This window comes from Garra rufa, chromosome 8, assembly GCF_049309525.1.
Source record: "Garra rufa chromosome 8, GarRuf1.0, whole genome shotgun sequence".
In the NCBI taxonomy this organism is placed as follows: domain Eukaryota; kingdom Metazoa; phylum Chordata; class Actinopteri; order Cypriniformes; family Cyprinidae; genus Garra; species Garra rufa.
This window is the reverse complement of record NC_133368.1, coordinates 30,520,267-30,547,960: the sequence shown is the minus strand read 5'-3', so window position 1 is coordinate 30,547,960 and position 27,694 is coordinate 30,520,267. Positions and strand designations below refer to the sequence as shown.

Genomic DNA, 27,694 nt, shown 5'->3' with positions numbered 1-27,694 from the left:
TTTACTACATTGTGCCTTTTACCTTTACAAAAGCATTTAAAATATAGAACTAATGGGCTAAAAAAAATTCATTTTGGGAAAGAGAAATAATTATGCACCTTTTAGCTATTAAGAGTCTCAGATGCATTTCATTTTATTTGCATTTCCTTACCCTGCATTGTACCTTTTGATGAGAGAAATACAACCAGTCATATTAGAATTCACGTACAGCAAGTCTGTTGTCAGCTTTTTCCGGTTGATAGAAACGAGGTAGCTTGCACTAATGAATCACCGTTTTCAACTTTAATTGTAAATTCGGTTTGAAAGTAATTACAAGGTGAATGTACAAGAGTAAAGTTGTAGGAGTCAAAATACACTCAACTGAATGCAAACTTCCTCTATAGCACCATTTTTGTGTAAAAGTAATAATACAAAAATTATAAAAAAAAAAAAAAAAAACATAAGGTAATGAAAACAGGCAAATCCAAATCGTTTTAATTGCAACTAGTGTTGGTACAGTGTGTAGCATCATGACTGTGTTATTTGCAATGGCCATCTCAATTTAAAACAGCAGTTGGTGGATAGTCTTGTAGTATAAAAATTCAGTTAAATTGAATTTCTAATTTCAAGGGATTAATCTGTAAAAAATTACAAATAAAACCTTACGGAGCGGTTGTTTTCTTGAAACGCTTGGAAGGCACAATAAATATTTCGCTACAGGGCCAGAAAAGTCCAATGCTCTGTATGTACAAGGCTGATCTTGTCAGCAGTCATTTTAAGAGTCTCAGGAATCTCTTCAATGCATCTCTATTCCTTGATTCACAAGAAGCACACAGGCCCAATATCAATGCCAAACTCTTGATTTGAACCTCCAATGTCCACAGGTGCTATATCCATAATAGGTAGTCTTGCTGTTTTCTGGGTCCTGTATTCAAACACCGTCTTGCCCCACCTACCATTCGCTTGCTGTGAAGAGAAAGACATTCATTTAGGTTTGTTTGGGTGCACTTGTAATATCTTGCGGACTACTGATAATATTTGTGTATGTGTGCTAAATCTAACTCAAATGTCCCTCATTTGGCTCTGTTCTAAAACCTAGAAAGCTGTCTGCATAGACTGAATCATATGTACACTCCCAAAATGAAGACTGTTCCAGAAGTTAAGTGGCATATCTGTAATTCTAAGGCAATATGCGATAACCTTTTTGCTATATGCTAATAACCCTAGCAATATGCTAAAATAAACTAGTGCTGTTTGTGTTGATGCACAAGTTTGCTTTCCGATCCTTGCTTACAAGGTTCCTTTTTGATTTAGGCTGCCTTAAACTGTAGGCAATAGTGAGCAAGACAGCTCAATAGGCTTTGAAACAGGGCTTGTGCCTTAAAGATACGAATAATGTTTTGCAGGGTACTTACTGAGCAGCTGTCCTCAAGGACAGTGTATCTAAAGCGGTTATTTCCCTCAGCTTTGAGCTCTAGATCATTTGAAGCTTTGAGGATGACTGCTTTCTTGAGGTTTCCAGTTGATTCGTCCTTGTAGCCCACAGTGTTCTTACAGTGGTAAGTGATAGTTTGTGATGCCTCTTTGGAGAGCAGACGGATGAAAGTCATCTGAACTGTGACAGTGTTGGCCGGCTGGTCTTTATTCCCGTAAGTGAACTTCAGAAAGGGATTAAAAAAAAGAAGAAGAAATAAATAATAGACACACACAGTTTTGTAAAATAGATAAGTCTATTACTTTTTATATTCTAAGTACTTTAGCACTAACTCAGCTCACATAATTAAACTAAATCATTTTTTATAAGAGTGTCTCAACATGCTTACGTATGTTCCTCCATTCATATTGGCTCCGAACCAAACGGGTTTAGTTCCTGGGGAACTCCACCACGACTTCCGGGGGATGCTGGAGGGTATTGCGGAGATGCATGTCTCTCCAGTGTCCATATTGCAATTAACTTTAATGGCATCCTCTGCACTGCCCTGGTTTGGATCCACCCAGTATTCACCTACGATGTAGGAGGTGAAATATGTAAGTTTGATTTCTACTGATACTGGTAATTATGGGAAATAGCTACTCATCTCTTTCTTTCCCATATATAAGTATATCAAACTGTATACGTCAACATAGGCTCATTGAAAAAAACATGCCTCTACCTACATTCTTGCAAAACTAAAAAACATACCTACATACAGTTGAAGTCAAAAGTTTACATACACCTGGCAATCTGCAAAATGTTAATTATTTTACTAAAATAAGGATTATAGAAAATGTGTGTTGTTTTTTATTTAGTACTGACCTGAATAAGATGTTAACTTGAAATACATTTACATATAGTCCGCAAGAGAAAATAATAGTTGAATTTATAAAAATGACCCTGGTCAAATGTTTACATACACTTGATTCTTAATACTATGTTGTTACCTGAATGATCCACAGTTGTGTTTTTTTGGTTTAGTGTTAGTTGTTCATGAGTCCTTTGTTTGTCCTGAACAGTTAAACTGTCAGCTGTTCTTTATAAAAATCCTTCAGGTCCCACAAATTCTTTGGTTTTTCAGCATTTTTGTGTATTTGAGCCCTTTCCAACAATGACTGATTTTGAGATGCATCTTTTCGCATTAGGACAACTGAGGGGCTCATATGCAACTATTACAGAAGGTTCAAACGCTCTCTGATGCTCCAGAAGGAAAAAAATTGCATTAAGAGCCAGGGGTGTAAACTTTTGAAGATGGTGTGTTTTTCCAATGAGCCTGAGTTGGTATATGTAGGATACTGAATTAGCAAGTCAGTGGCCTACAGAGTACACTCGGTTATAATGTTTCACCTGCCTGTGGAATACTCTAAAGTTAACTTACCACTCTTTTTTTGAGGGTAGCATTGTCTCAAGTCCTCACAAGTTCTGGCAGGATGCTTTCTACTACCGTCAGGGCTACGCATGTTATCAATCTGGCTGCTCAGAGCCTTCAAAGTAGCCTGAACTCCAGGATCAGCCTGGAACACACTTGTTGAGTTACTCTTGGGAAGAGCCTCATCCTCACTGAACTCTGGAGGAGGAGGACCAGCATCATAATCTTGAGGCCCACCAAACATATCTTCCATAGCTGCAGTGGGAGGTCCAGGAGGTCCGGGAAGGCCAGGTGGGCCAGGTTCTCCAGGAGGTCCCTAATCATGATGACACAAAAATAAGTGGGAGGTCTTAAGTTTTAATGTTATGTGAAGTGGCAGGAAAGTTTAACTTGCCTCTGGTCCAATATCTCCACTAACTCCTCTTGTACCAGGAGGTCCCATAGGTCCAGGATGTCCAATGTACCCTTCCTTTCCTGGTGGCCCACTGGGTCCAGGAGGTCCCTGTGAGACAAATAATTTATTTTATGTCAACCACCATTTGACTTGTAAATCATACACATTAAACAAGTTGAATGCATACCCTTTGTCCACTTGGACCGATAATGCCTGGGGCTCCCTGTTCTCCAGTTGTGCCCTAAAAAAGAAAAAGAAAAATGTAAATTGCTATGAAAAAATTATATTCTATACTTGAAATAAGCTTTCTCTTTGAATCTAGAGGGCATCTTTGTTATAACTTACAGGTGGTCCAGGAAGACCTTGCAAGCCTGCAAATCCTCTGTGACCCTTCTGTCCTCTCTCTCCATGGTCACCCACATCTCCCTTATCTCCTCGTGGTCCTTGTGGTCCCTTAAATAGATAGTTGGAAGTGTAGAAGTTGTATAGTTGTTTTTATTTGCAACTTTAAGATAATTGAAACCTTTCTAATAATGCCATATTATGTTGTGTAATAAGTTTCTTACTGTGAATCCTCGTTTTCCAGCAGGACCTGGAGGGCCAGAGGGTCCTTTTGATCCCTGCCAAGATAGTGTGAAGAAAATATGAGACAAAATGCTTTAGAGATAGCATTCTAGTACTAAATTATAAGAAATTATGAGACTTACAGGCTCTCCTCTCTTTCCAATTCCTCCAGATGCACCAACAGGACCCGGGGAACCAGGTTGTCCTGTAGATCCAGCTGCACCCTCTGGGCCTGGATCTCCTCGATCACCCTTTAAATATGAAACAGCTTTGTAAGATTGGCACAAACAGCTTGAATTTAAGATTTAAACATGGGTCATTTAATGTTTTTGGGTCTCACCTGGGTTCCTATGACACCTTCCTTTCCTGGCGGGCCATCAGATCCAGCAGGTCCCTAATGATCAAAAAGTGGTTTATTTATTTATTTATTGTACCAAGTAATAAAGTTGTGCTAACTATTGTAATTCTGTATCAATTAAATTTATTTTACATCAGGTCCAGGATCCCCCCGAGGTCCATTAGCGCCAGGCAACCCAACTGGGCCAGGAGGTCCTTTGTCTCCTGAGCCTCCTGATGTACCCTGTTTTCCTGGAGGACCCTACATAAGACATTAATGAGCAAACAGATTAGTAGAGGTCTTATATAAAAGGTGCTCTCAAATAACAAGTAACAACAAAATGAATTAATTAATTAGGTTGTATTATTTCTGAATGTTTTGTAATGAATACTTACAGCTGGCCCAGGGAGTCCCGGCATTCCACGTTCTCCTCTTTGGCCAGGAAGGCCTACAATCCCTCTTTGCCCTGTGGTTCCAGCAGGACCTGGTGGACCATCAGGTCCCTAATAGAAATAACTGTTAAGATTCTGTTTTTACACTTTCAGTATTTCATGTGAGAAACATTTGGTGCACTTACTGGTGGTCCATCTTCTCCAGAATCTCCTTTGTCTCCAGGGCCTCCAGCAGGCCCAGGGGGACCTCTCTCTCCCTGGCGCCCTGGGGGCCCATGGTCTCCTCGAAGACCAGCAGGACCCTCTTTTCCAGGAAGACCAAGTGGACCTGGCTCACCAAGAGGACCCTAAGAAAATAAATTCCGACAGGTTTGAAAAAAACGTTTCACATTTTCATGTCTGATTTGTGATTGTAAACCTCTGTAGTCCATGCAACATACCGTTGGACCAGGTGGACCAACTCTTCCAGGAGATCCAGGGAAACCTGTTGGGCCCTAAAGATTGAGGTATGTTAACTGACTAGCCATTCAAAATGCATGAGACAGTATTTGTTATCACATCTATACTTACAGGTGCCCCCTGTGTTCCTCTACCACCCTTTGGTCCAGCCACACCAATATTACCCTGTAATCACACATGTTAAGGAGATTAATAATTCACTAGCATCTTCACAGCACTAAAATCAGACAGTCAATCAATTTCTATGCAAGTGTTTTATCACCTGTGGCCCAGGAGGACCAGACAACCCTTGAGGGCCAGGAGATCCAGCATCACCCTTTTGTCCAGGCTCCCCTGGTGGTCCTTTCACACCAGGCTGACCATCAATACCCTGTGGTTTTGAAAGTGTACCAAATTTAGAACCGGTTTAACCAATGATTCGACAAAACATTGTATTTTTGCATATTTATTGCATGCAACATGACACAACCATGAGTTTTCTGTCGATTCGAAAATGTATACTTACAGGCGGTCCAACAAAGCCTACAGCACCTATTGGCCCAGGTTCACCACGGGATCCCTTGGTTTTAACACAAATATTTGTTATTAAATCAAAACATTTAGTTAATTTGAAATATTTTTGTATTTAAGTGTCAAATATCAACTCACTGGCATTGCTCTTGATCCTGGAGGTCCAGGTGGTCCCTTAGGGCCTGGTTCTCCCTGTTAAAACACTACGTTAGAATCATGTGGTAAAAGAAAACAATATTACAATAAAATATAGATAATAATATGACATTATGTATAAGTACCTTTTCACCACTTGGACCAGCAGGTCCTGCAGGGCCAATTGGGCCTGTCAAACCCTACATGTAGAAGACAACAAATCAGTATGAGATTATTCTTTCATGCATATCTCCAGAGAATTTTGTGTGCACATCTATGATCAGGCTTGCTTGAACAAGTCTTATACAGTTCATCCTCTGTTCAATTACTAACATGTCAGTGCTACATTCGTTCATTCATTGATATTAAGATGCTTTTATCCCAACTTTAATCACTAAGAGATACATTAAGGCAGTGGTTCTCAACTACTTCTACAGAATAGAAGTTATCAAAATGACTATCTCAACATGATTTGCAGCCCACCAGTTGATAACCACTCAATTAAGATGTTTTAAAAATACAAATAATTACCCTTGCACCATCACTTCCAGGAGTGCCCTCTGACCCCTTCTCACCAAGAGCTCCCTAAATGTTGGAAAATGTTAATTAGTAAGCTACAAATACACAAACATCTATGTGCAAACTATAATTGTAATTGCATTGCTACTCACTCTTTCTCCTTTTGGACCAGGTGGGCCAGAGATCCCTCTTTCACCTGGCATTCCCTGCAGACCGGGAGGGCCTAGATCACCTACCATACCGGGAGGCCCTGGGCTACCCTACAAATAATTCAAAGAATGATAAATTAACATTTTAAAAGCATTAGTAGCAAATCTTATTACTAAATGTGTCAGGATTATAAAGTATATATAGTGAAACAGTACAATAAGATCCATCAACAATCTGGGATGTTGCAGAATACCACAGAAAATGATTCTGACTCATCTCTTGGATCGTTAAAACAAATACTTGATATCTTTGGGCCATACTATTCTGAAGGAATGTCTTTCAAATGTGTCTCAGTACTAATAATTGATAGTTTCACCTTTGGGCCATCAGAACCAGGTGCTCCTGGGATGCCTTTGGCTCCAGGCAAACCATGAGGTCCCAGCTCTCCTCTTTCGCCTGGAATTCCACGTTCACCCTGTTAAATGAAACAACTGACTAATAAGAACATCTTGACATCAACGATGTGTGTTTAAAGAAGAGTTTAAAGGTAAAACTAGAACTCACCCTAGGTCCAGTTAGGCCTACTGGTCCGCCTTCACCAGGAATGCCCTTGAGAGAGAGACAAATGTCTGATTAACATTGTTTTTCATTATTTTATTTTAGGAATTAGTGATGGTGTATGTTAAAGTGTATTGTACCTGATCACCAGGTTTTCCACCCTCTCCAGGAGCACCTGCTGGTCCCGGCAAACCCTGAGAAACGGGTAAGAAGATTCTCATTATAGAGCCCGATAACAAGAAAGAAAAAAAAAATCATTTAGAATGATTAAATAGTCAAAAATCATGTACCTGGAAGCCATGCATTCCAGGAGGTCCCTGTTCTCCTCTATCACCTGCTGAACCCTGTAAATCAAGATATAAAATCATAGATTGTACTCTAATTGCGAGATTAATAGGTATACATGTCAATCGCGTAAGCAGATGTTTGTGTTATACAGAGACAATTGCACACTTACATGAGGACCTGGTGGACCAGCTGGGCCTACTTCTCCATCTTTGCCTGGTGGGCCCTACGAAAAAAGTCAGTTGAAGAGTAAAGCTCACTTTCATTTAGAACAAGGTTTATAATCTCTGGAGAAAATCTGAGCGATCAGGGCTTTGCAATGTGTTTGCGCTGAAGTTTTTTGCTAGAAAGTATGCAGTTACACTCAGGTGTTGTCAAAAGTAGTTAATGCAATGTTAAACTCACCCTTTGCCCAGAAACTCCTGCAGATCCCTGCTCACCTGGCTTTCCTGGATCCCCCTAAATTATTATTCAACTCATAAGTTATGTTCTTATATGAAATAAATAAATAAATGAATAAATAAAAATTCCACTCACACTAAAACCCTTTGGGCCTAATGATCCCATAGTTCCAGGAGGGCCTTTTGTTCCAGGTGAACCTGCGGGCCCTGGGCGCCCGTCCTCACCTGCAGCACCCTGTAGAAGTTCAATAGTACATTATTTTCTTTTTAAAAAGTGGACATTGTATTCCAGGCATGAATGGAGAATATCAAATAAATGTACCAAGGGTCCTGGCTTTCCTTCGGCACCCTGAACTCCAGGTGTACCTGTCAAACCCTGAGAAAAAGAGGATGCAAAAATGAATTAGTGATGTACTTGAAGGCATTCTGCACCAACCTTTCACAACACATAAACTATTTCACTTACCCTTGCGCCTGGTAGACCCGGTTCCCCTGTTCTCCCTGGATCTCCAGTAGAGCCTTTAGGACCAGAAGTTCCTGTAATTCCACGGTCACCTTGTGCACCCTTAGATAATTATGAACAAAAATATTATTTCACTATCCTGCTAATTATATTCAACTCTTAATAGTTTGGATTTTATTAAACTCTTTTGTCACCTTTGGACCCGGTAAGCCATCTTGACCAGGAAAGCCTCGGTTTCCAGGTGCCCCCTATAGTAGACAATAAAAACCAATGAAAATTTAAAATTGAGGTGGAACTCATAATAACATTGATATCAGTCTGCTTTTGTAAATGCAAAAAAAAAAAAAAAAATGGAAAACTAGACTCACTCTCTCACCAACAGGTCCTTGTGGGCCAAGAGAACCTGAATCTCCTCTGGGCCCACGTTTTCCTTCCTCTCCCTGAGGTCCAATTACTCCCTGTGCTCCTGGTGGACCCTATAAAAAAGAAATGTACAGTATTACACATAAAGGTAATTTCTTGTTTTTATTTTTTAAGTATTATTCAATCAAAACTTACAGGTTCTCCTTTAGGCCCAGCCTCTCCTTTAAATCCAGGAACACCGACATCTCCCTAAACACAAAAGAAAAGGCTGGCTAGTGATACAGCATTTTAATTATCAGCAACACACATTTTAGGGTACAAATAGTATAATTACTGCAAGCTATTTTACATTATCGAACACAACAAATCATCAGTCCATAAATGCATATGCTACAGTGTGAGCCAAGTAAGTCGCTTTGGATAAAAGCGTCTGCTAAATGAATAAATGTAAATGTAAGAATGCCTTACCCCTTGACCTTTGATCCCTGGCTGTCCAGTGCTTCCCTGAGGTCCTGGTGGGCCAATTGGGCCCAGCAGACCAACAGGACCCTGAGGACCAGCAGCTCCCTGGGGAAAATGATATTGTGTTAGCTTTTTACTGACTCTTATATTTTATTACTGTTTTATGTGTGTTTTAGGATTCGATTTTTATGTACAGCACTACAGTCAGTCTTGTGACTGTTTTTAAACGTGCTTTATAAATAAGTGAGCTTGAACTTTATGAATGTATTACGTAAATATATAGATTTTTAACATACCACTGGGCCTTTGGAACCTGGACCACCATCAGTGCCCATAGGTCCCTGAAAAATTAAGAATAATGCTCAATTTGCATCAGAGATTAAAAAATAAATGACTTAGTATTTGCAATCCTGTACTAATGTACAAAATGACAAATCACAAACGTACTTGTTGTCCTTGAGGTCCAATTCTGCCTTGATGTCCTGTCTCTCCTCTTTGTCCCTGTGGTCCCTCTGGACCCCTCACACCTGTAGGTCCTGGTTGACCCTGATTTTAACAATGATTTTAGGTTATAATTACCTAAACGATTACAGTATATATGATTAATAGCTATATATCTTGTTATCATTACCCACCTTCATGCCAGGGCCTCCAGGATACCCTGGGGCACCGTTAATTCCCAAAGGACCCTTAAAACAATCAAACAATTAGAGATTAGCATCTTGAGGTTTATAGTTGCTTGGTATGTCACATATTATCCTTTGGTTCATTCAAATTTCTTACCATTGGACCTGGTTTTCCAACATTTCCTTGAGCACCACGCATTCCCTGAAATACAGAAGAAATAATAATAAAAACACTATTCTTATTATACTCAAAAGCTCTTATTAAAGTTATCAAATCACTTATTAATGTTTTTGCTCTCACCGCTGTGCCACCTGGGCCGGGGCGTCCTCTTTCTCCTGGCATTCCCCTGGGACCCTGAATTTAGCAACAGGGCATAAATTTATTGGAAATCAGGGTAGAAGCTTTTGTGGCAATGTAAGAATGAAGAACATCTGTTTTTATTTACTGGATTCACAACAGTAATTCTACTTTAATTAAAGTGTGCAATGTTTCGGGATGTGGTCTCCTTACCATAGGACCAGGAGCACCCAATGAACCAGTTCCACCAGATTCACCCTAAAATAATAAATAATATATGATGAAAATGTACTTTGAAACATGAAATGGTTAATACAATTATATTTGGTATTCATGTGAACATACAGGCAAATATGAAGTCGTACAACGTCATGCTCTTCGTCAATATTAACAATTGGGGTTTATAGTGAGTGGCTACTTAATAACGAAGTAAATTTGCAAAAGCTGAACCTTTGATCCCAGAGCTCCACGTTCTCCTTTAAGACCAGATGGACCTTGGTGACCCTAATTTATGAAAGGACATAAGAGGGTTATAATGTATTTAGTTAGACTCCATCCACAAACCTAGAAGTATGAATACAATAGGAATACAATTTTGCACTGATAACTTGAAAATCGTTTTTTGTAGATTCTGCATTCTCATATAAACTCTCTTTTCAACCAAGGAAACTTTGTGCTGAATGTTCGGTTGGCAGCTTGTGCAAAATAAGCTGCAATTACTTTTTGTCAAACATGATGACTGTATATTTTGTTCTTTCACATTCTCTGTGTGAAATCTGACTTGGTTTCTTCTCTGGCTTACAGGCATTTCATGTGATGTATTCAAGACAAAACGGAAGGCCTGATGATCTGTAAGTAATTCCAAAACAGTGATGCTTTGAAAACTGAAGTGCGCTCAATGAGATAAAAATGGCACCTTAAAAAAATCCCCAGACTAAGAGAAAATCTCACACTTGGCAGTGAGAGAATTTCTGATCTCTCACTATCAAACCTTGCTACTAAATCAGACTACTAACAATGCTTCTACTTTGTATTCTAATGCAAAATGAGTTCACAAGGTCATTGTCAAAATTTAGCTTAATTGATTAGTGACTTGCAGGATCTCAGGATTTCAATACATTCTCAGACTTTTGGACACCACTGTATGAATGTTAAAAGTGTAATGAGGCCTTGAAATTAAGAATTTACTCACTCTGTGGCCCTTTAACCCCGGAGGCCCTGGTGTCCCTGGAAATCCTCTTGCTCCCTGTGCACAAAAGTTTTTTAAACATAAATCCAATTGGAAGCAACTCCATCCAATGATAAAAGCTGCTAATAAAGAATGGCAATTGTTACCGGAGATCCAGGAAATCCCATTTCTCCTGCACTTCCTGGAGTCCCTGATTCTCCCTATGACAAAAAAGAAATTTCATTTCAGATCCAGATTTTTTTCATCATTGTTGTGAGGATGCTCACGATGACAAAAAAAATACTCACATCTTCGCCAGGCTTTCCCGCGGGACCCTCTGGTCCTCTCTGGCCAGCACCACCCTATACAATGCAGAACAGTAATTACTAAAAGATATTTAAACATAAACACAATGATACATTGTATGCATATAGTGCTCATTTAGAAACAAAACACAAAATGCATTACTACCAGAATCATTTTTGTGACTGATTACCTTTAAAACTGGTGCACACCCTTAAAGTATTGTTGCATATTTAATTCTTAAACTTAATTCTTAATTCAGTCGCTTAGTAAAAATCATAAATTATTTGGTTTTGTATTTAAAAGAAATGTTTACTGGCTACACTTCACAATACGGTCTAATTTGTTAACATCAGTTAATGCATTAAATTAAATTAATTAACAATGTCAGTTAACAGTGCTTGAACTAATGTTAAAAAATACATTAGTATATGTTGAGATTAACTAAGATTAATAAATGCTGTAGAAATGTTGTTCATTGTTAATTCGTGTTAACTAATGTAGTTATCAAATGTTAACATATGAAACCTTAGTGTAAAATGTATCAGTTTTGCTAAATGTTACTTTCAAGTTGTATTTGATAACCAGAAAAAGAAAAGAATCCTAAGTAGGCCTACATGTATCAAACCACTACAATTTATTTTCTTTGAGAGCGTGAATAACCAAAGTTATGGTTCCCTAATAAATGAGCCATGAAAATCTCCTGCGATATGCAAACAGCTAGTACTTTTCGAGTTTATCCTGGCTGATGTATGCTTTGAAAAGAAGAGTGTGGGCCAGACCTCCCCCAGTAAATTATGAAGTCTTCAGAGACAGTAGACAATTAATCATGTTCCCTCACCATTGGCCCTGGATCTCCTACATCACCAGGAGGTCCCTGTGGTCCTGACGACCCCTAAAGGAAACAGAAAAACATGCTACTGCTGGAGGCCATATTCTTTTGACCTGATATGTTTCTTGCTTATAAAAGAAATACTTACTGGTGATCCATTTGGCCCAGGTGGTCCCCTTGTTCCTGCCTCTCCCTATTAAAAAATAGCTTTGTTACTGGAATAATCACAGAGGGCTTACGAAACAGCACTTTCTTGAGCACTGTGGCACACTTAAATCAAATGATGCAATTGTCTCATTCGGTTCTACTCCAGCTTGTTTTTTAGCACGTCATTGCAGTGATGTGAGTATGATATAGTTCTTGTAGTGACAGATTCTTCACTTACCCGAACTCCGGGCATCATGGCATGCTGGGCTCCTGTTTTGTCAGAAAATCCTCCAGCCATATGTGAAGCCAACTCACCCTAAGTAAAAAAGGACATGAGGCATTATTAATTACAACTATCTGCATATTGTAGGCTACTGTTGTTTTTCGACCCACTGTCTTTTATATTCTGTCTTGTAGCCCTTCTTCCCTTTCAACTGGCTTGTGATGATTAATGCTGCTATGAACTGTAAACTCACTCCTGGGGTGTGTCCTGGGGGCCCTGGCTCTCCTGGCTGTCCTGGAACACCGGGCTCTCCGTCATATCCCGCTGGACCCCTGAGACCCTACAAGAGACATTAAAATCAGGCTAAAATATCATAACATTTCAATAATATTAAACAATATTCCACATCTTGAAATTATTTTGTTGTTTCTTACAGGTCGACCTTTGGGGCCGCTGTCTCCTCTGTACCCGGGAGCTCCTGGAGGCCCCTGTATAATAAGCATAAAATTACATTAAACATGATTAAGGTAAATAAAAACAATCTTAATAGCCTTAGCAACATTACACTAGTCTGTGAAAGTTGTTTTCATATTAGTCTCACATTAAGTGCTGACTGTGAGAAGACTGGATGAGTTATGAAATTGCCAGTGTAGAAAGTTTCAAAAATGATTTACTAGCAAGGTTATATGAAAAGAAGTTCAAATAAAGATCAAACCAGCTTTAGGCATATAAACCTAGCTGTACTCTGTCCCCATCTAGTGTCCAGACATCAGAATCTACTAGATACTGTATATGTGACCCTGGAACACAAAACCAGTCATTTTTTATTTAGTTTTATTGAGATTTATACATTTAAATATAATAATAAATAAGCTTTCCATTGATGTATGTATGGTTTGTTAGGATAGGGCAATATCTGGCTGTGATAAAACTATTAGAAAATCTGGAATCTGAGGGTGCAAAAAAAGAAGAAGAGAAAGTTGCCTTTGAAATTGTCCAAATGAAGTTCTTAGCAATGCATATTACTAATCAAAAATTAAGTTTTAATATATTTACGGTAGGAAATTTACAAAATATCTTTATGGAACATGATCTAAATTTCCTAATGATTTTTGGCATTAAAAATTTATAATTTTGATCCATACAATGTACTTTTGGCTATTGCTACAAACACACCCATACTACTTAAGACTGGTTTTGTGGTCCAGGGTCACATATGTGATAGAAATTTTTAACTGCACAAACCACAATGTGAAAACACTAAAGCACTTGTTTTATCTATTTATTATATTGCTTAGGACCCTACGGAAGTGAAAGAAATCTCACCATTGGTCCAGGACGACCTCTTATTCCAGTAACCTGAAATCAAGATGAATTTTTGTATTATTTTCAAACTGTACAAATATTTTTATCAATCCTCATTTTAAAAAAAAATTAGTAAGATAAATGTTCATTCAAACATACAATTGGGACATCTCCAGGTTCTCCTTTCTGACCCTGAAATCAAAAAAAGTAAAAGAGTAGAAGTCACTGGGCTGATACATTTTTATTAAATGACTGAATATCGGCAGCGCCGACTCAAACTTTATAGCTTACCTTGGCAATTCTGCCCGCTGACGAGAAAAAATGAAATAGACAACAATAGTTACTGTTTATTCATTATTTAATTTCAGAGCACTACAGATTTGCATGAAGATGCTAAATAAATATTGATTTCTTTTGAAGGTTTTTGTGGTGCTCATCCTCACCTGGTCTGCCATTGCCACTGCTGTGTGTAGTGTCACTCTGGCAAACAGGACAGCACTCTCCTTCTGGGATTACTACCTTTGCACAGTTTGACACTTCATCACATTGCACCTCGTCGCACAAGATGGTCCCGCTGTCACAAACACAGATCCTGCATGGTTCAGGTTTCCAGATGTCTCTGTTTGTGTACACCTGTCCGTTCTCTGTACAGCTCAACTCATCCTCTGTGGGCAAAAAAGGTAAATACACCATAAATATTGTGCACACACACATTTTTTTTTTTTAAATTGACAGCTTCTTGTTAATAAAAACCTATCATAGTTGTACTGTATGTGTGTGTAAAGGGTGCTTTTTGTGCTTCTGCATGGACACGTGTAAAGAATGAATTTAATTACTTTTAACATGTATTATTATATGTATTTTTCTAAACACATCACCAAAATACAGTAACTTTGAATTTAAAGTTATATAGTTTCTAGCCCCCATTGACTTCTTAAAATTTATTATGGAAGTCAATGGGGGCTAGAAACTTTAAATAACTTTGACCAGCAACTTTTTATTTACTCACATTCTTCAGAATATCTTCTTTAATGTTAAATAGACAAAAAAGGTATGGAACTACTTCAGGGTGAGAAAATCAGGCCATAATTAAAAATTTTTGGTGAATCCCTTTAAAACCTTCTATATGTTTTTCATGAGAATGCCATTTAGTCTATTCCCAGCCCTATGCTTCCAAATTTAGATTTGGGCACATTATCAGTCAGACTTTTGTATTTATTCTTTATATTTCATTCATTCAAGTAAAAAAAAAAAAAAACATTTCAAAATAGCAATTTTCTTTTAAAATATAAAAGCACATATGGAATCACCTTTATGCCTTGCAACTAGTCTAGAAGGCCAGAAAGATGCGTAAAAGCGCTGGTATACCCTGAGAAAGTGGGTTAAAATGACTGGAGAAAGTGGGTTAAAATGACTGGAAAAGGTGATCCCTTGTCTGGTGGGAAGACATGAGCTAATGCTCTCCAGGAAGTCTGATTCAGACATACCGTTTCCAGCAGACCTCTACTGCAGTATGCTTTGTAGTTCATCATTAAAATAAAGTGAAACTATTTATAACAAACTATTTCCTAATAACATTTTCAGGCTATGAAGTACAAGTAATTTGTATATTGAACATCTGTGGCAAATATTCACGTTTAGAAATACATTTTGCAGTTGTAGTACCAGCTACACCAGGTGGCACCCTTGAGCTTTATCCTGCCTTCAATGAAACTTTTTGCTTTTTGTGCTCACTTGAAGAGATGTATTTGTACCAAACTATATGAGGAGGTTTAATAAGTTTGCAATACTAGCGACAAAGCAAGTAAAGAGCAACAAAGCAGGTAAAGATCTGAACTTTGGTCCCTCATTTGGTTTTTGCACATAAGGAATGTGGATCACGCATTGATTCTGGGATGCAGATCAAAAGTGGCTACACACCTTATAGCTAACGGGGAGATACGAACATTTAAATATTAAATGTTCAAGCTAATGCATAAATATGGCATAAATGAATGAAACGGATGCATTAGGAGGGTGTTGATTGGAAATTGTTGACCTCAGGGAATGAATGTGTCAGGGAAGGATGCCAAAGAAAAGAGATCTTTTCCTAAACACATAGCTGCTGACGGCCTCAGAGAACACCCCAGCAAACATGCTAGTTTTTATGCAGCTTTCCTGGATTGCTAATATTTAATAGCCTACATTTCACATGTTTTACTTGAGCAAGGAGCAGGACTTCTGGAAGTTGAACAAATGTTTTATTTTCTTAGTTCTGAACGGGGTTGCTCTTACTAGCTAGTGATGAACAAACCAGAAGCAGGAAAACCCTGAGTGGAGCTGAAGCGGAATAATTAGTTACTGAATGCATTGAACATGGAGGGGGAATTGATTTTACAGTTATGTTCCAGTTCAAATGTTGCTTGATACACATTTTTTTGCATGTCAACATAGGTGTATTGCACAAAAGCAGTGTTATACTCACATTTGTGCTGTTGGTGTGAGTAGTTACAATAGCACATTCTAGCAATATTGCAAAAAAATAAAATAAACGTTCATTTTCCACAGTCCATGATATTACAGAAAACAAATGAAACTACAACGCATGCAAAAACAGATGTATTCCAGATAGAATTCACACGTAGGGTAATAAAATGGGTCAGTAATAGGAATTTTAGACAATGCAGCTGGAACTGTCTGTTCCCCTGTGAATAATAGAGAATGTGTATGAGCCATTTTAAATTTATGGGAGGGGAACTATCGTTCACAAGCCACCCATGAAATCCTTACCATTAAAGGTGAAGAGAAAACTCACTCTTTCCCTCAGTTAGCTAATTCATTGCAGACTCTGCGCTTTCTACAGCAACGGTTAAAATCCCCTAGTAATGATGATAGCGAAAGCATGGTTCTTTGTGGACTCCTGACGTACATTTTCCACCAGTCTTCCAGTCTGGCCTGACCTGACCGCACTGAACATGCTCAGCATTACTCCATGTCAGCTAAAGTCTGTGGTTCTCTCCCAAATGCTCAGACTTCCGAAGGAACGCTCTAGGATAACAATGGACAGCTTCTTCTTTACAATTTACATCTCCACCATGATGCTGCATCGTGGGAGATTAACTGTAATATAAATCACATGTATTTTCCTTTGGTTTATGTGGAAATACTCATAACTTGCTGTGTTCGGGGACTTTGTTGTTGGAACAAGGCTGTATGGGTTAGAAAATGACCTTATGGAAACAATGACTCATCTGAGTCTGTCTCTCCAACACCAGATATATGTGTTTGTGTGTGAGAGAGTAGTCTGTAATACAATAAGATGTGAGATTTTCATCTGAAAACCAAACAATGTGAAATGATAATTTGATTATATCCTGATTTTAAGAACTTCATTGCTAAATGCTGATGTCCAGGAATCACACTATATAGGAAAATCCATTTTATTCATAAAGGAAGCATCTGTTTTTACAGTTAAACATGATTAGTTGCATTCAAACTCCAGGGAAACTTTGAAAGGGCCTCCAGTCTTGCTTTTTAAGACCTCTGACCTCTCTTGTAATTAACTGATAGAGTTCCCCACATTCACACACAACTCCTTCTTTTTGAAGAAGAATCTGTGTGAAAATAGGATGTTAGTGATTTGTTCACATTGTAATTTAGACTGTCACTCCAGATAGACAAACCTCAAAGTGACTGTGAAACCTATGATTATTCAAGCCTCGACTCTATGTTATTGTGGCTATCCTTTACTGAGATACAAATGAGGATAATCGAATGAAGAGTCACACTGATTTCAGTCTAGAGAGAACATCTTTATGTGTACAAGGAAACATGTATTCCTCTGGTTTGGACATGTCTTTTACCTCTTTTTTTTTTCTTTTTTTATGCTTTCAATGATTTGCGGTGAGAAACTTGGCTCGGAAAGTTTTTCTTGGACTGCATAATTTCATTGCCACATCACACTGCTTTAAATCTCTCACCACCAGTTATTAATAAACTTATTTTACTATTTAACCTGTTAAAGCTCTAGTTGGATGCTTGATTAGGTTTGATTAACACCATTTTAGATTAGATGTATTCTTTGGTAACTACATTTATAACTCTAAAACTTATAAAAAATGTCTTAAAATACGTTTTCCTAGATTAACTCCAAAAAGACATGTTTCCATCGGCATATTTAATGTGCAAAGTTGTGTAAACTTTTTTTTTTTTAATCATGTCTGACATTAAATTCAGGGTGTTATAATACACTTGGGTAGAAAGAGAGCTTGTGTTTTTAGTATTTAGGGGCCTGTGGTAGGAAAGAAGAAATTAATGAAAGATGTCATAAAATTCTTCATGATGTATTTTGTTATTTAGCTAAAAAAAGAAGAAAAAGCCATCTTTACTAACAGTCCTGTGTTTGCATTCATGCATTCACATATGTGTTAAGTGTAATAAGGCGCTAATGTCTACCACATCTATAGTATGTCTATATTAGTTGTTAGTGGGTGTGTAGAATTTAAACAAGAACTTCAAAGACGTACTTAATGTTTTTTATGTGCATGTTTTTTTTTCCTATTCACACATTTTACACACAATTTAAACTTTAAATGTTATTTTTATAACTCTGTTAACATGTCAGCGGCCTAGACAGCTGTCTATCCATAACAAAGCGATGTTCCAAGATTCATTAGCTCACTTTTTAATATTTACACAACTTGAACTCATGCTCTTTTATACAAACATAATATACATTCAGACGTTGAAGGGTAAATGTTTCTCTGTGTGAGTGTCAGGCAACATATTTAATTTATGCAGGTCATTAAAGATCAACAAAATCTCATGTCTGCTCATTGCTTTCCTGACCTCCTTTTATGGATATTCAGGAGGGAAACATCTTGAGCTAAAATGTAAATTACAATTAAATTTTTAAGTAGCTATAATAATTCATCATTCTTAAGTGATAATGTAAATATATTATTTTCCAAGCTCTGGATGTTAACTTTTTTTTATCTACATCCTGTGAGGAGCAACCCCGCTCACTCTTTCCAGGGATTGGAAACATCCCTCCCCTATGATTCTCTTTGTAGCGTGTTTCCTCCTCTTTGCTTTGTTTGGATGTTGTGAGAGCTTGCAGAGCTTCCACAGCTGGTCTGTCATGATTCTAGCTTATATTACACTGTTTTGAATGGAGAACCTTAAGGCATCAGCGGAGAGGATTTATATAAACATTTACTCCGTGTGACCCCACACTGTGGTGCATTTCAGATGCCTTTTTCTCATTTTATATCCTTCACCATCAGCTTCAAATTTTGTCATTAGAAGCATCTGTAAATACACTGGAACACATTTTCTCTTTGGGTATAAAATCAAGAACTGACAAATCACTTGCTTCAGATAGGATGAATAAATCCACATTTGTCTGTTTTAGATACTTTAAATTAGTTGCAATAAGCATGATCTTACTCTTTTGAAAACAAGGCTTTAAGTTTGCTCCAAACACCCCGCTTGTTCTCAGAAAACCTTTGAAGTTTATAGAGTCTTATATCTTCTCAAAGCGGGATGTTCATGGTCGAAAGGTCAGCTAAAGGGTCAGTTCTTCCAAAGGTGATAAATCTTGACTGGTTGGTTGTATACTATAGAGGTTTAACATATGTACTTAATATGTATTGCAAACTCATCCAGCATGTGCAATAATATCAAACAAATAATAGTGATACACAGTTACTGATTAGTGTTCTATAACAATCAGCACTATGAAAACCAATTTTACTTGTCTACTTTTATAAATTAAAGAAAACAGACTAAGTGAGGTACTGAGTGAATCTTTCCAAACTCAAATGATCATAGCAAACAATGAACTGATCGTTGCTTAGATGAGAAATCTTTTTTTTTTTTCATGATTTGGCTGTGTTCCACTGTTACACGGTTCTTCTCCATAGAGGTTTTGAATATGTCTGATTAGTCATCAGCAGCTGGTTTGACTTCAGTGTTTTGTGAGAACACTGGTCTGTATCTAAGTGATTATCATCAGGGTAATTTAAATGCTTCTAATCATTAAACCAGTAATCTACTGATACTAGAAATACATCACACTCCAGAAAAAAGGGTTAGTTCACCCCAAAATTTTGTCATTAATTTCCCACCCTCATGTTGTTCCAAACCCGTAAGATTTTTGTTCGTCTTCAGAACACAAATTAAGAAATTTGAGATGAAATCCAAGATCTTTCTCACCCTCCATAGACAGCAAGGGTCCTTCCACATTCAAGGACAAGAAAGCTACCAAGAATATTGACAAAAAAAGTCCATGTTACATCAGTGGTTCAATCGTAATTTGATTATAATGTGATTGAACCACTGAAGTCACATGGCCTATTTTGTCAATGTTCTTGGTACTTTTCTGGGTCTTGAACATGGAAGGACACTTGTTGTCTATGGAGGTTTAGAGAACCTCTTTGTGTTCCAAAGACGAACAAATGTCTTACAGGTTTGGAACAACATGAGGGTAGTTAATCTCTTTAATTTAACTCTTTAATTCCTAATTACCATCCACTTTTTTTTCTAATGACAATAACAGCGTTGCTTGTTGGCTTACTAAAATGTAACTCAATAAGTTGAGGAGAATTGCTCTAACCATTATGATATCATTGCTCAGACCTAGACATTACTCAGCGTTCTCTCCAGAGGAAAAATGCCAGTGTGAGAGATTTCCTGCTGTGAAGATACGAAAATGAACTGACCTACAAGGTGAAAAAATGTCTCTCTCGTGAATGTTTTTTTAAACTTTAAGCTCCTGCCAGAGTTGAGTTCGGTCCTGGATCACATTTTCTACTTTAGCTTGATATGAAATGTTCAGGAATGTTGATCTGTTGGTTAAATAGTGTATTGCTAGTTTATATGAAGAATACTACAGCATGTTTAATGTCGGTTCAATGTAAAAAGTTCAGACATATCCTGAATTTAAAAAATGGCATGAGGAAGTAATTGCTGTAAATGTCCTAATATTTATAATAATTTAGTGTACACTGGATAAACGTGTACTAGAACAACTACTGTAACAGTACTGTAAACATTAAATATTAGTCCTTGATTTTCATAATGAGAACTACCCTACTTTAAACTTTAAAGTACTTTAAAGTTATTTTTGTGTAACCAATGGATATTTCAAACAGAAAATATGTAATGTTCTAATAGCTTAAACTGAAATGTGACTGCCACATGGCATCTCAGCATCCCAGGGTCTTTTCTCACACGCTATTAAAATCTAATCTCACTGCGTCTATGACTCAATAAACAGTGCAGATGTTTCCATATAAAGTGGGCTGACTCAGTTGTCCTAGTTATGAGTGTATGAAGTTCAGGAGAGCTGCTCGTGTTGAAAAGCACAGTGTGTTCTCATGTTGAATTTCTCATTTTTCTCTGAAATGGGCTTCGTTTTATCAAGATGCAGTTTTGCGCAATAGCTGAAGCTGTATAACAAATGCTATAGTGAGAGTATTAGTATAAAATATGTTGGTTGGTATGCATTCAAACTTTCACTTTGAATTAAAAACTGACTTTTCTGCTTAGTCTTCAAACCCTTTTTTTGGCCTGTGTGACATGTTTTTCATTTTCAGCACACTGCAGTTATAATTATACGGCTGTGTTCTATTAGTCACTGGCAGAAGTCAAAAGTAATGTTGAATGTTTATATTGAATAGTTTGGTTTACTTTGCATTGATCTTATGGACTGAATCCAAAACCTGAATCGTTTCATCTTGTTATATTGAAGTCTAAATGTCATCCCATTCTCCTTACAGGCTTTGGTTTTGAACTGGACATTTTGAGAATGCTGGACATAAATAGACCAGAAAACCACATTTTCCTCATGAAATCGAAAATTGCTCTTGATCTATTTTCAAGCTGGTCAGCCATAGAAGACTTACAAATGAATTAAGTATCTGTATTAACAACACCGTTATACTGTTATATGTGAAGCAGGACATGAGAAGCTTGTCAATGTTATGCTTATATGGTACAGTTACCAAACGAGAAATTAAACTTTGTTATTATTTAGTCATACTTTTAGTATTGTAGAGACCCACTACAGTGGTGAAAAATTGGATTACCTTTTTCTAGATACCTGTCTTTAGGTATCTAGAAAAAGTTTGAGAGGCTATTGTTTTGAGAGGCTATTGGCAGGGTTTCACCAGACATGTGAGCTAATATGGTTCAGTTTGAAGAAGGAAAAAGTCATTATTTGCTCACACGAAAGATGAATTTTTAAAGAATATTCTGGCCATATAGAGTAAGGAAAGTGAATGAGAAGTGGCAATGTCAAACACCAAAATTACAAACTACAAATTATTTTGTAAAGGACAAAAGATCTGCATCATAAAAGTAGTTAGTATGACAATATGTGACCCACAAAACCAGTCTTAAATAGCTTGGGTATATTTTTTTTAGCAATAACAAAAATACATTGTATAGGTCAAAATGATAGCTTTTTTAAAATCCAAAAATCATTAGTATATTAAAGATTATTTCCCATTAAGATATTTTGTCAATTTCCTACCGTAAATATATCAAAACTTAGTTATAATTAGTAATATGCATTGCTAAGAACTTCATCTGGAAAACTTTAAAGGCGTTTTTCTCAGTATTTAGATTTTTTTGCACCCTCAGATTCCAGATTTTCAAATAGTTATATCTCGGCAAAATATTGTCCTATCCTAACAAACCATATGTCAATGGAAAGCTCATTTGTTCAGATTTTCAGTTCATGTATAAATCTCAAATAAAAAAAAATTACCCTTATGACTAATTTTGTGGTCCAGGGTCACATAATGTATGTATAATATCATATAATGCACATTATGAATGTAGCTCGAAAACTTGGATTCCATATACAGTAGTCAACATTTGAAGTGGATCAAAACCTTTCATCAAGGATGTCCTAAAAACAAAAACAATACCCGTTATTTTCTTAGGACAACTTTGATTAACTTTTTTTGATCCACTTCAGATGTTGACTACTGTAGTTCATTGCCATTCAGACTATTTAAATGTGATCAGATTTCAGTTAGATTTGCACAGAAATCGGATTTGGGTTGACTGTCTGAACGAGGCTATATGACTTCTACAATCATATGAAATTTAAATGATTCCAATTTTTTAGTTTCCCTAAATGTTTATGAGAGAAATCTAATTTGTTGCAAATCACTTTTTTGAGCTCTTCTTTCTCAAATCTTTGATATTTTGATTTTATTCACAAAACCTCTTTGAATGATTTGTTGAGAACTTGTGCATTACTCAAAATGTCTTCTTTTGTGTTCCACAGAAACAAGAAAGTCGTAGAGTATTGGAGCGTCAAGAGTGTGAGTAAATCAATTCATGTTTGGGTGAATAATCCATTACCCTATTGACACTTCTCTAAGCGGGTCAATCTATGCAAAACTAAGCTTCTTCCTTAATCCATCAAGACATACTTTGGAGACCAGTCTAGCACCAACACACAAACAGATTTGGGACTAAAATTTTATATAGGCCAAATCCAGATGATCTTCAGACCAACTGGAACAGCTGTGCAAACTTATAAAGCTTATAAACCCATCTCTAGGGAAGTTCTCGTCATTTTCTCCACTGCCAACCTCTGCATTCTCTACACAGTCATGTTTGGCATATGTCTCATCCTCCTTGCTTCCTGATCCTGTAAGACTGCCAAAAGAATATCTGAATGTTTTTCACTACATCTGCTGTACATGTGGCTAAATGCTTGCTTTAAGTTTTTTAGTTTGAGTTTGCACATGACAAAATTTACAACAAAACTTTGTTCCGCTAAAGCTTGGTAAAATATCTAAGTATTTGCCCTCATTTTCCAACCCTAATTGCCCTCCAGCCTTTGCTGTTCGAAGACACAGTGCTCTTTACATCAGCTACATGACTTCCTCCACAACTACGTTTTAGCCAACATTTGTTTTAATATTTTACAAATACTGCCAAAGCAACCAGTTTAACATCTGGAAGTCATCCCCCGGGCTTGCATTTGCTGACTGCCATAATTTACTTTATAAGTAGTTCCCATGGAGCAAGCTCAAGAGTGTGCTCAACATTAAAAATCCATCCTCTAAATTGTTTATTCCACAGAGACGTCCAGTGATCAAAGATGCCATGGATTATACAGTAAAGGTTATAAAGTTAAAGGTTGGTGTTGTAGAAAGAATAGGGTTCTCTCACTCTCCTTGTCCCTCTTTCTTGCTCTCTCTTTCCCTCCCTCTTTCAGGACCAAAGAGGCATGTAATCAAGTCATAGCTCAAAAATGCAGCACATGTTTTCCATCAGCGCATAAGCTTGTGGACTTGGTCAAATGCACATATTTGGATATTTAGCTGTAAAGTAAAAACACCCTATTTGTTGTAATACAATTTATGTGGCAACTACAACTGGAACCAGTTTTAAACAAAAAACACTGCTAAAAACAGAGTAGAACAGAGGCTGCACAACTTTATAATAAAAATAAAATTAATGGTATGACGCTAGAAAGACGATCTTCTGTTTGGGTCAGAGAAACAAAATTACAAGGCTTCAGTATACTGTGTTTCACATTATTGTGAGAAGTAATTTGTGTTGATTTGTTTAACCAAATTTATGTAAAATTACACATCCAAAAGAATAAGGGTATTTAGGGAAACTGTTCCATGCCAAGATGAAAAGATGCGTCATGTGGAGTGGACAAAGAACAGAACAACCTCACTTGGACTTTATGTGGGGCGTGCTGGCATATGTCTGTGTGAAAGGACGGGGTGAGAGAATTTGCAGCTTTCAGGCATTATGTATTAAATACTACTACCAACTTAACCACATTTGCCTAAAAGCAAGTTTAACCTTTTTCTTTTGTTTTCCTAGAGTCATTTTCTTCTCTTTACGTTGAATAAATATTACCATTGTAATCAAACTATTTAGAAAGAAGCAGCTGCTTCCAGTTATTGACTTTAAGTAGCTTGAATCCAAACCAATTTAACATCAGCCGTTTTCTTCAATTGAGAAATAGCACACAATCAGACTAAAGTTACTTTTTTGTGTGTGCAATATGTATTAATTATACTTTCAATGTATTGATTATCATATTAATGAGATTAGTTATGACTTGTTCACAGGGCCTGTTCAAATGCGAACATGCAATTTAGCAGTCAGTTTAATGATTTAATGATTTAATTTAATGATTTGACCTGAAGAATATTAGCCCAAGAGTGGTGCAAAAAATAAAATCTCTCTTTACAATGCAAATTTTTTTCCAGTTGTAATCACTTTCCACATGGTGGCGCCCCATCCATAAAACCTCAACAATAGGCTTTGAATCCAAGAGGCACACGTAAAACATGTTGTTCAGATACGCGTATATCAAAATCTGCTAAACGTTCAGATCAAGATCCTGAGAGAACATTCCCCAGGTGTGTTTTGTCTGGTGACATCATTTAGGGAAAAATCTACATCACATGTTTGAAATGATCTAAACCGGGGCATGACTGAGGTAATAGCACTCAGGTGTTTTCTCGGCTGGGTGTTTTTTTCCTTCCAAGCATGTTCAGAGTCAGTGCCTCCCTCATATCCTCACACATCTGCTCTGCATTAAGATGCAAGATGTGTTCCTTTAGAGACATGTGAGCGCAGTGCTAGAGTTGAAATCAATTCAGCAGATGTGAGAGGAGGATATTGATGTGGGTAGACAACAAACCTAATGGTGCATGTTGTAGAGTTAAGAGCAAACTGTGTCCTTTGACCATCAAACCTCCAAGTGACATCACCGTTAACCACAGTACAGCATGATAACCACATGGCATAACCATGCTGGTCAAAAGTACAGCCAAATTTCTAACTCATGGGATTACTAGAGATACTTGGTGGTCAAAGTACAGCCAAATCTTAGATGTGTGCAACATCCTTTAAAATGAAAAACCAATTAAGCTCCAATTTTACAACAATTAACTTTACATTTAACCAGCTTTAAACCTTTCAAGTCATCTTTAGAGTTATACATGTATAAAATAACAATAGTAATAGTAATAATCAAAAGCATCAGCTTTAGCATCAGCACAATAAGCTTTATGAATAAACAGCAACTTACCACTGTCGTCTTGGCATTTCACAAATTGTAAAAAAGCCACAGATAAAGCCAGAAACAGGACAGTCCTATAAGGCTGAAAGATCATCTTGCCCATATCAAAGACATGAGCTGTTGTTGTGTGCAAAGTAACCGGGAAGAGGAAGGAAAAAAGAGTCCAGGTTATCGCTGCACCATGAAGACAGACTGAGGTTTTTCCTGCTCAGAGCAGCAATCAGACCCAGCCCCGCTCTCTTTTTTAACAGCCTTAAGTAAGAAGAATGCTGCCAACCCTAATTTTCCTCCCCCTTTTGTCAGTGCTCTCTCATAAGCATCCACTCTGGCTCTGTTGAATTACTGTATGTTCCTTAAGACTATTCTTTAGAGATAGTTTGTTCTTTGCTAATATTGTGTATTGTAGCAGTAATTCTTTGTTTTTTGCTTATCATTTGCTGATAAAGTCTGTTTGGCTTGGTGTTGCTGCTAAGGACAGTAAACTGACTTTATGACGGTTTTAACTGCACTGACTTTACTGCTGTTGCTCATAGGCTCTTTTTTACAGGGGAACAAGAAAAGAGTTTATATCCCATTTGTCTTGAGTTGCAAATGACAGGTTTAAACCCCTAGTTGGAAAACAAGAAGGCAAGACAATGGCCGAAGGTAAACTTTGGTAAGAAAGCAACTTATTTTCTGCTGTTCTGCAAGAGTTTAAATACATTGTCACCCACTCTCCATTGTCTCTGTGGTAAATACTCGACAATGGGATCTTTGCTGGTCAGAAGTCTTGTACAGTTCCACTGACTTGTCCAGTTTCGCATTTTATTAAGCGTATTTCACATGCTGGACACATGGGTATGTTACTATGAATTCCCTCATGAACACAAACATTTATGTAAAAGATGACCAAGTTCTTGCATGTGGTTTGGCTGAATCGTGTCAGGTTTTGCTCTGTTCTGTAATTATTGGAAGAAAAGTTTTTTTTATTTGATTTTAAGTTCAATAAAATTGTATATAGTGCTATAAAGTAACAGAAAACTATAATTTGTAGGATGATTTGTTCTGCTTGAGGTTATCAGAGGGCATTTGATTCAATTATCTCACGATGTGAGCAGCAAAAATAAATGTAAGTTATATAGTATAAATGAATACTGTATATTTACTGCTCTGTACCACAATTGACAATGAACAGTATACAGTAAAAAATGTAAAAGCTGAACAAATAAGCTTTTAATTGAATTGTTAGGATCAGACAATATTTGACTGAGATACAACTATTTGAAAATCTGGAATCTGAGGGTGCAGAAAAATCGAAATACTGAAAAAAAAACTGCCTATAAAGTTGTCCAAAAGAAGTTCTTAGCAATGCATATTACTAATAAAATATTACGTTTTGATATATTTACAGTAGGAAATTTACAAAATATCTTCATGGAACATGATCTTTACTTAATTTCCTAATGATTTTTGGCATAAAAAGAAAAGCGATAATTTCGACCCAAACAGTATATTTTTGGCTATTGCTACAAATATACCTGTGCTACTGACTGGTTTTGTGGTCAAGGGTCTCTACTACCTGAAAGGTATCTAGATGTCCTGAGGAATCACACCTGCAGCTGTGACACCTCTAGACTACAATAAGAGTCGGATAAGCAGCCTGTGCATTTTAACCAATCAGAAAATTCTCCCTGGTTAGGATTTACTGACGTCAGGTTGGCTGAAATGCCTTTTGAGGGGAGGGTTTGAGTGAGAGGGTGTGTGGGATTGGGGTAGGGTGGTCTAATTCTAGAGGAAGTGTCACAAAAGCAAAGCAAAACATTATGATAGCAAGTTCCCACTGTATACTAATATCAAATATTCAGATATACCTGGTATATGACCTGGATGACAAAACCAGACATAAGGGTCTTTTTTTTTTTTATTATCATCTGCATGCTGAAT

At 37.1% G+C, this 27,694-nt stretch overlaps 1 protein-coding gene across 1 annotated transcript; it reads right to left on the bottom strand.

The window, feature by feature from the left end:
- Positions 1 to 445: 445 nt before the first annotated feature.
- On the bottom strand, positions 446 to 26,008 carry col5a2a (collagen, type V, alpha 2a). Its single transcript, XM_073845366.1, has 54 exons — positions 25,781 to 26,008; positions 14,160 to 14,381; positions 14,008 to 14,024; positions 13,876 to 13,908; positions 13,738 to 13,770; positions 12,846 to 12,899; positions 12,665 to 12,751; positions 12,427 to 12,504; positions 12,190 to 12,234; positions 12,051 to 12,104; positions 11,215 to 11,268; positions 11,074 to 11,127; positions 10,931 to 10,984; positions 10,189 to 10,242; positions 9,952 to 9,996; positions 9,742 to 9,795; positions 9,598 to 9,642; positions 9,450 to 9,503; positions 9,262 to 9,360; positions 9,111 to 9,155; positions 8,821 to 8,919; positions 8,548 to 8,601; positions 8,358 to 8,465; positions 8,184 to 8,237; positions 7,993 to 8,091; positions 7,849 to 7,902; positions 7,663 to 7,761; positions 7,531 to 7,584; positions 7,298 to 7,351; positions 7,131 to 7,184; positions 6,981 to 7,034; positions 6,847 to 6,891; positions 6,659 to 6,757; positions 6,285 to 6,392; positions 6,145 to 6,198; positions 5,760 to 5,813; positions 5,617 to 5,670; positions 5,474 to 5,527; positions 5,231 to 5,338; positions 5,080 to 5,133; positions 4,950 to 5,003; positions 4,695 to 4,856; positions 4,513 to 4,620; positions 4,271 to 4,378; positions 4,121 to 4,174; positions 3,924 to 4,031; positions 3,783 to 3,836; positions 3,562 to 3,669; positions 3,404 to 3,457; positions 3,217 to 3,324; positions 2,832 to 3,138; positions 1,803 to 1,984; positions 1,395 to 1,637; positions 446 to 945 (listed from the first exon to the last, which is right to left on the bottom strand). Exons 1-54 carry the CDS (start codon positions 25,872 to 25,874, stop codon positions 799 to 801), a joined length of 4,485 nt encoding a protein of 1,494 aa, XP_073701467.1. The 5' UTR covers positions 25,875 to 26,008; the 3' UTR covers positions 446 to 798.
- Positions 26,009 to 27,694: the final 1,686 nt, after the last annotated feature.

Bases quoted from the DNA above. Each gene is read 5' to 3' on its own strand.
- col5a2a (XM_073845366.1), bottom strand. From the start codon at position 25,874: ATGGGCAAGATGATCTTTCAGCCTTATAGGACTGTCCTGTTTCTGGCT. The intron at 9,156-9,261 runs GTACGTTTGTGA...TTAATTTTTCAG, and splicing joins TTGGACCTCAAGGACAACAA to GGACCTATGGGCACTGATGG. The intron at 3,139-3,216 runs GCAAGTTAAACT...CATCATGATTAG, and splicing joins GTGGAGATATTGGACCAGAG to GGACCTCCTGGAGAACCTGG.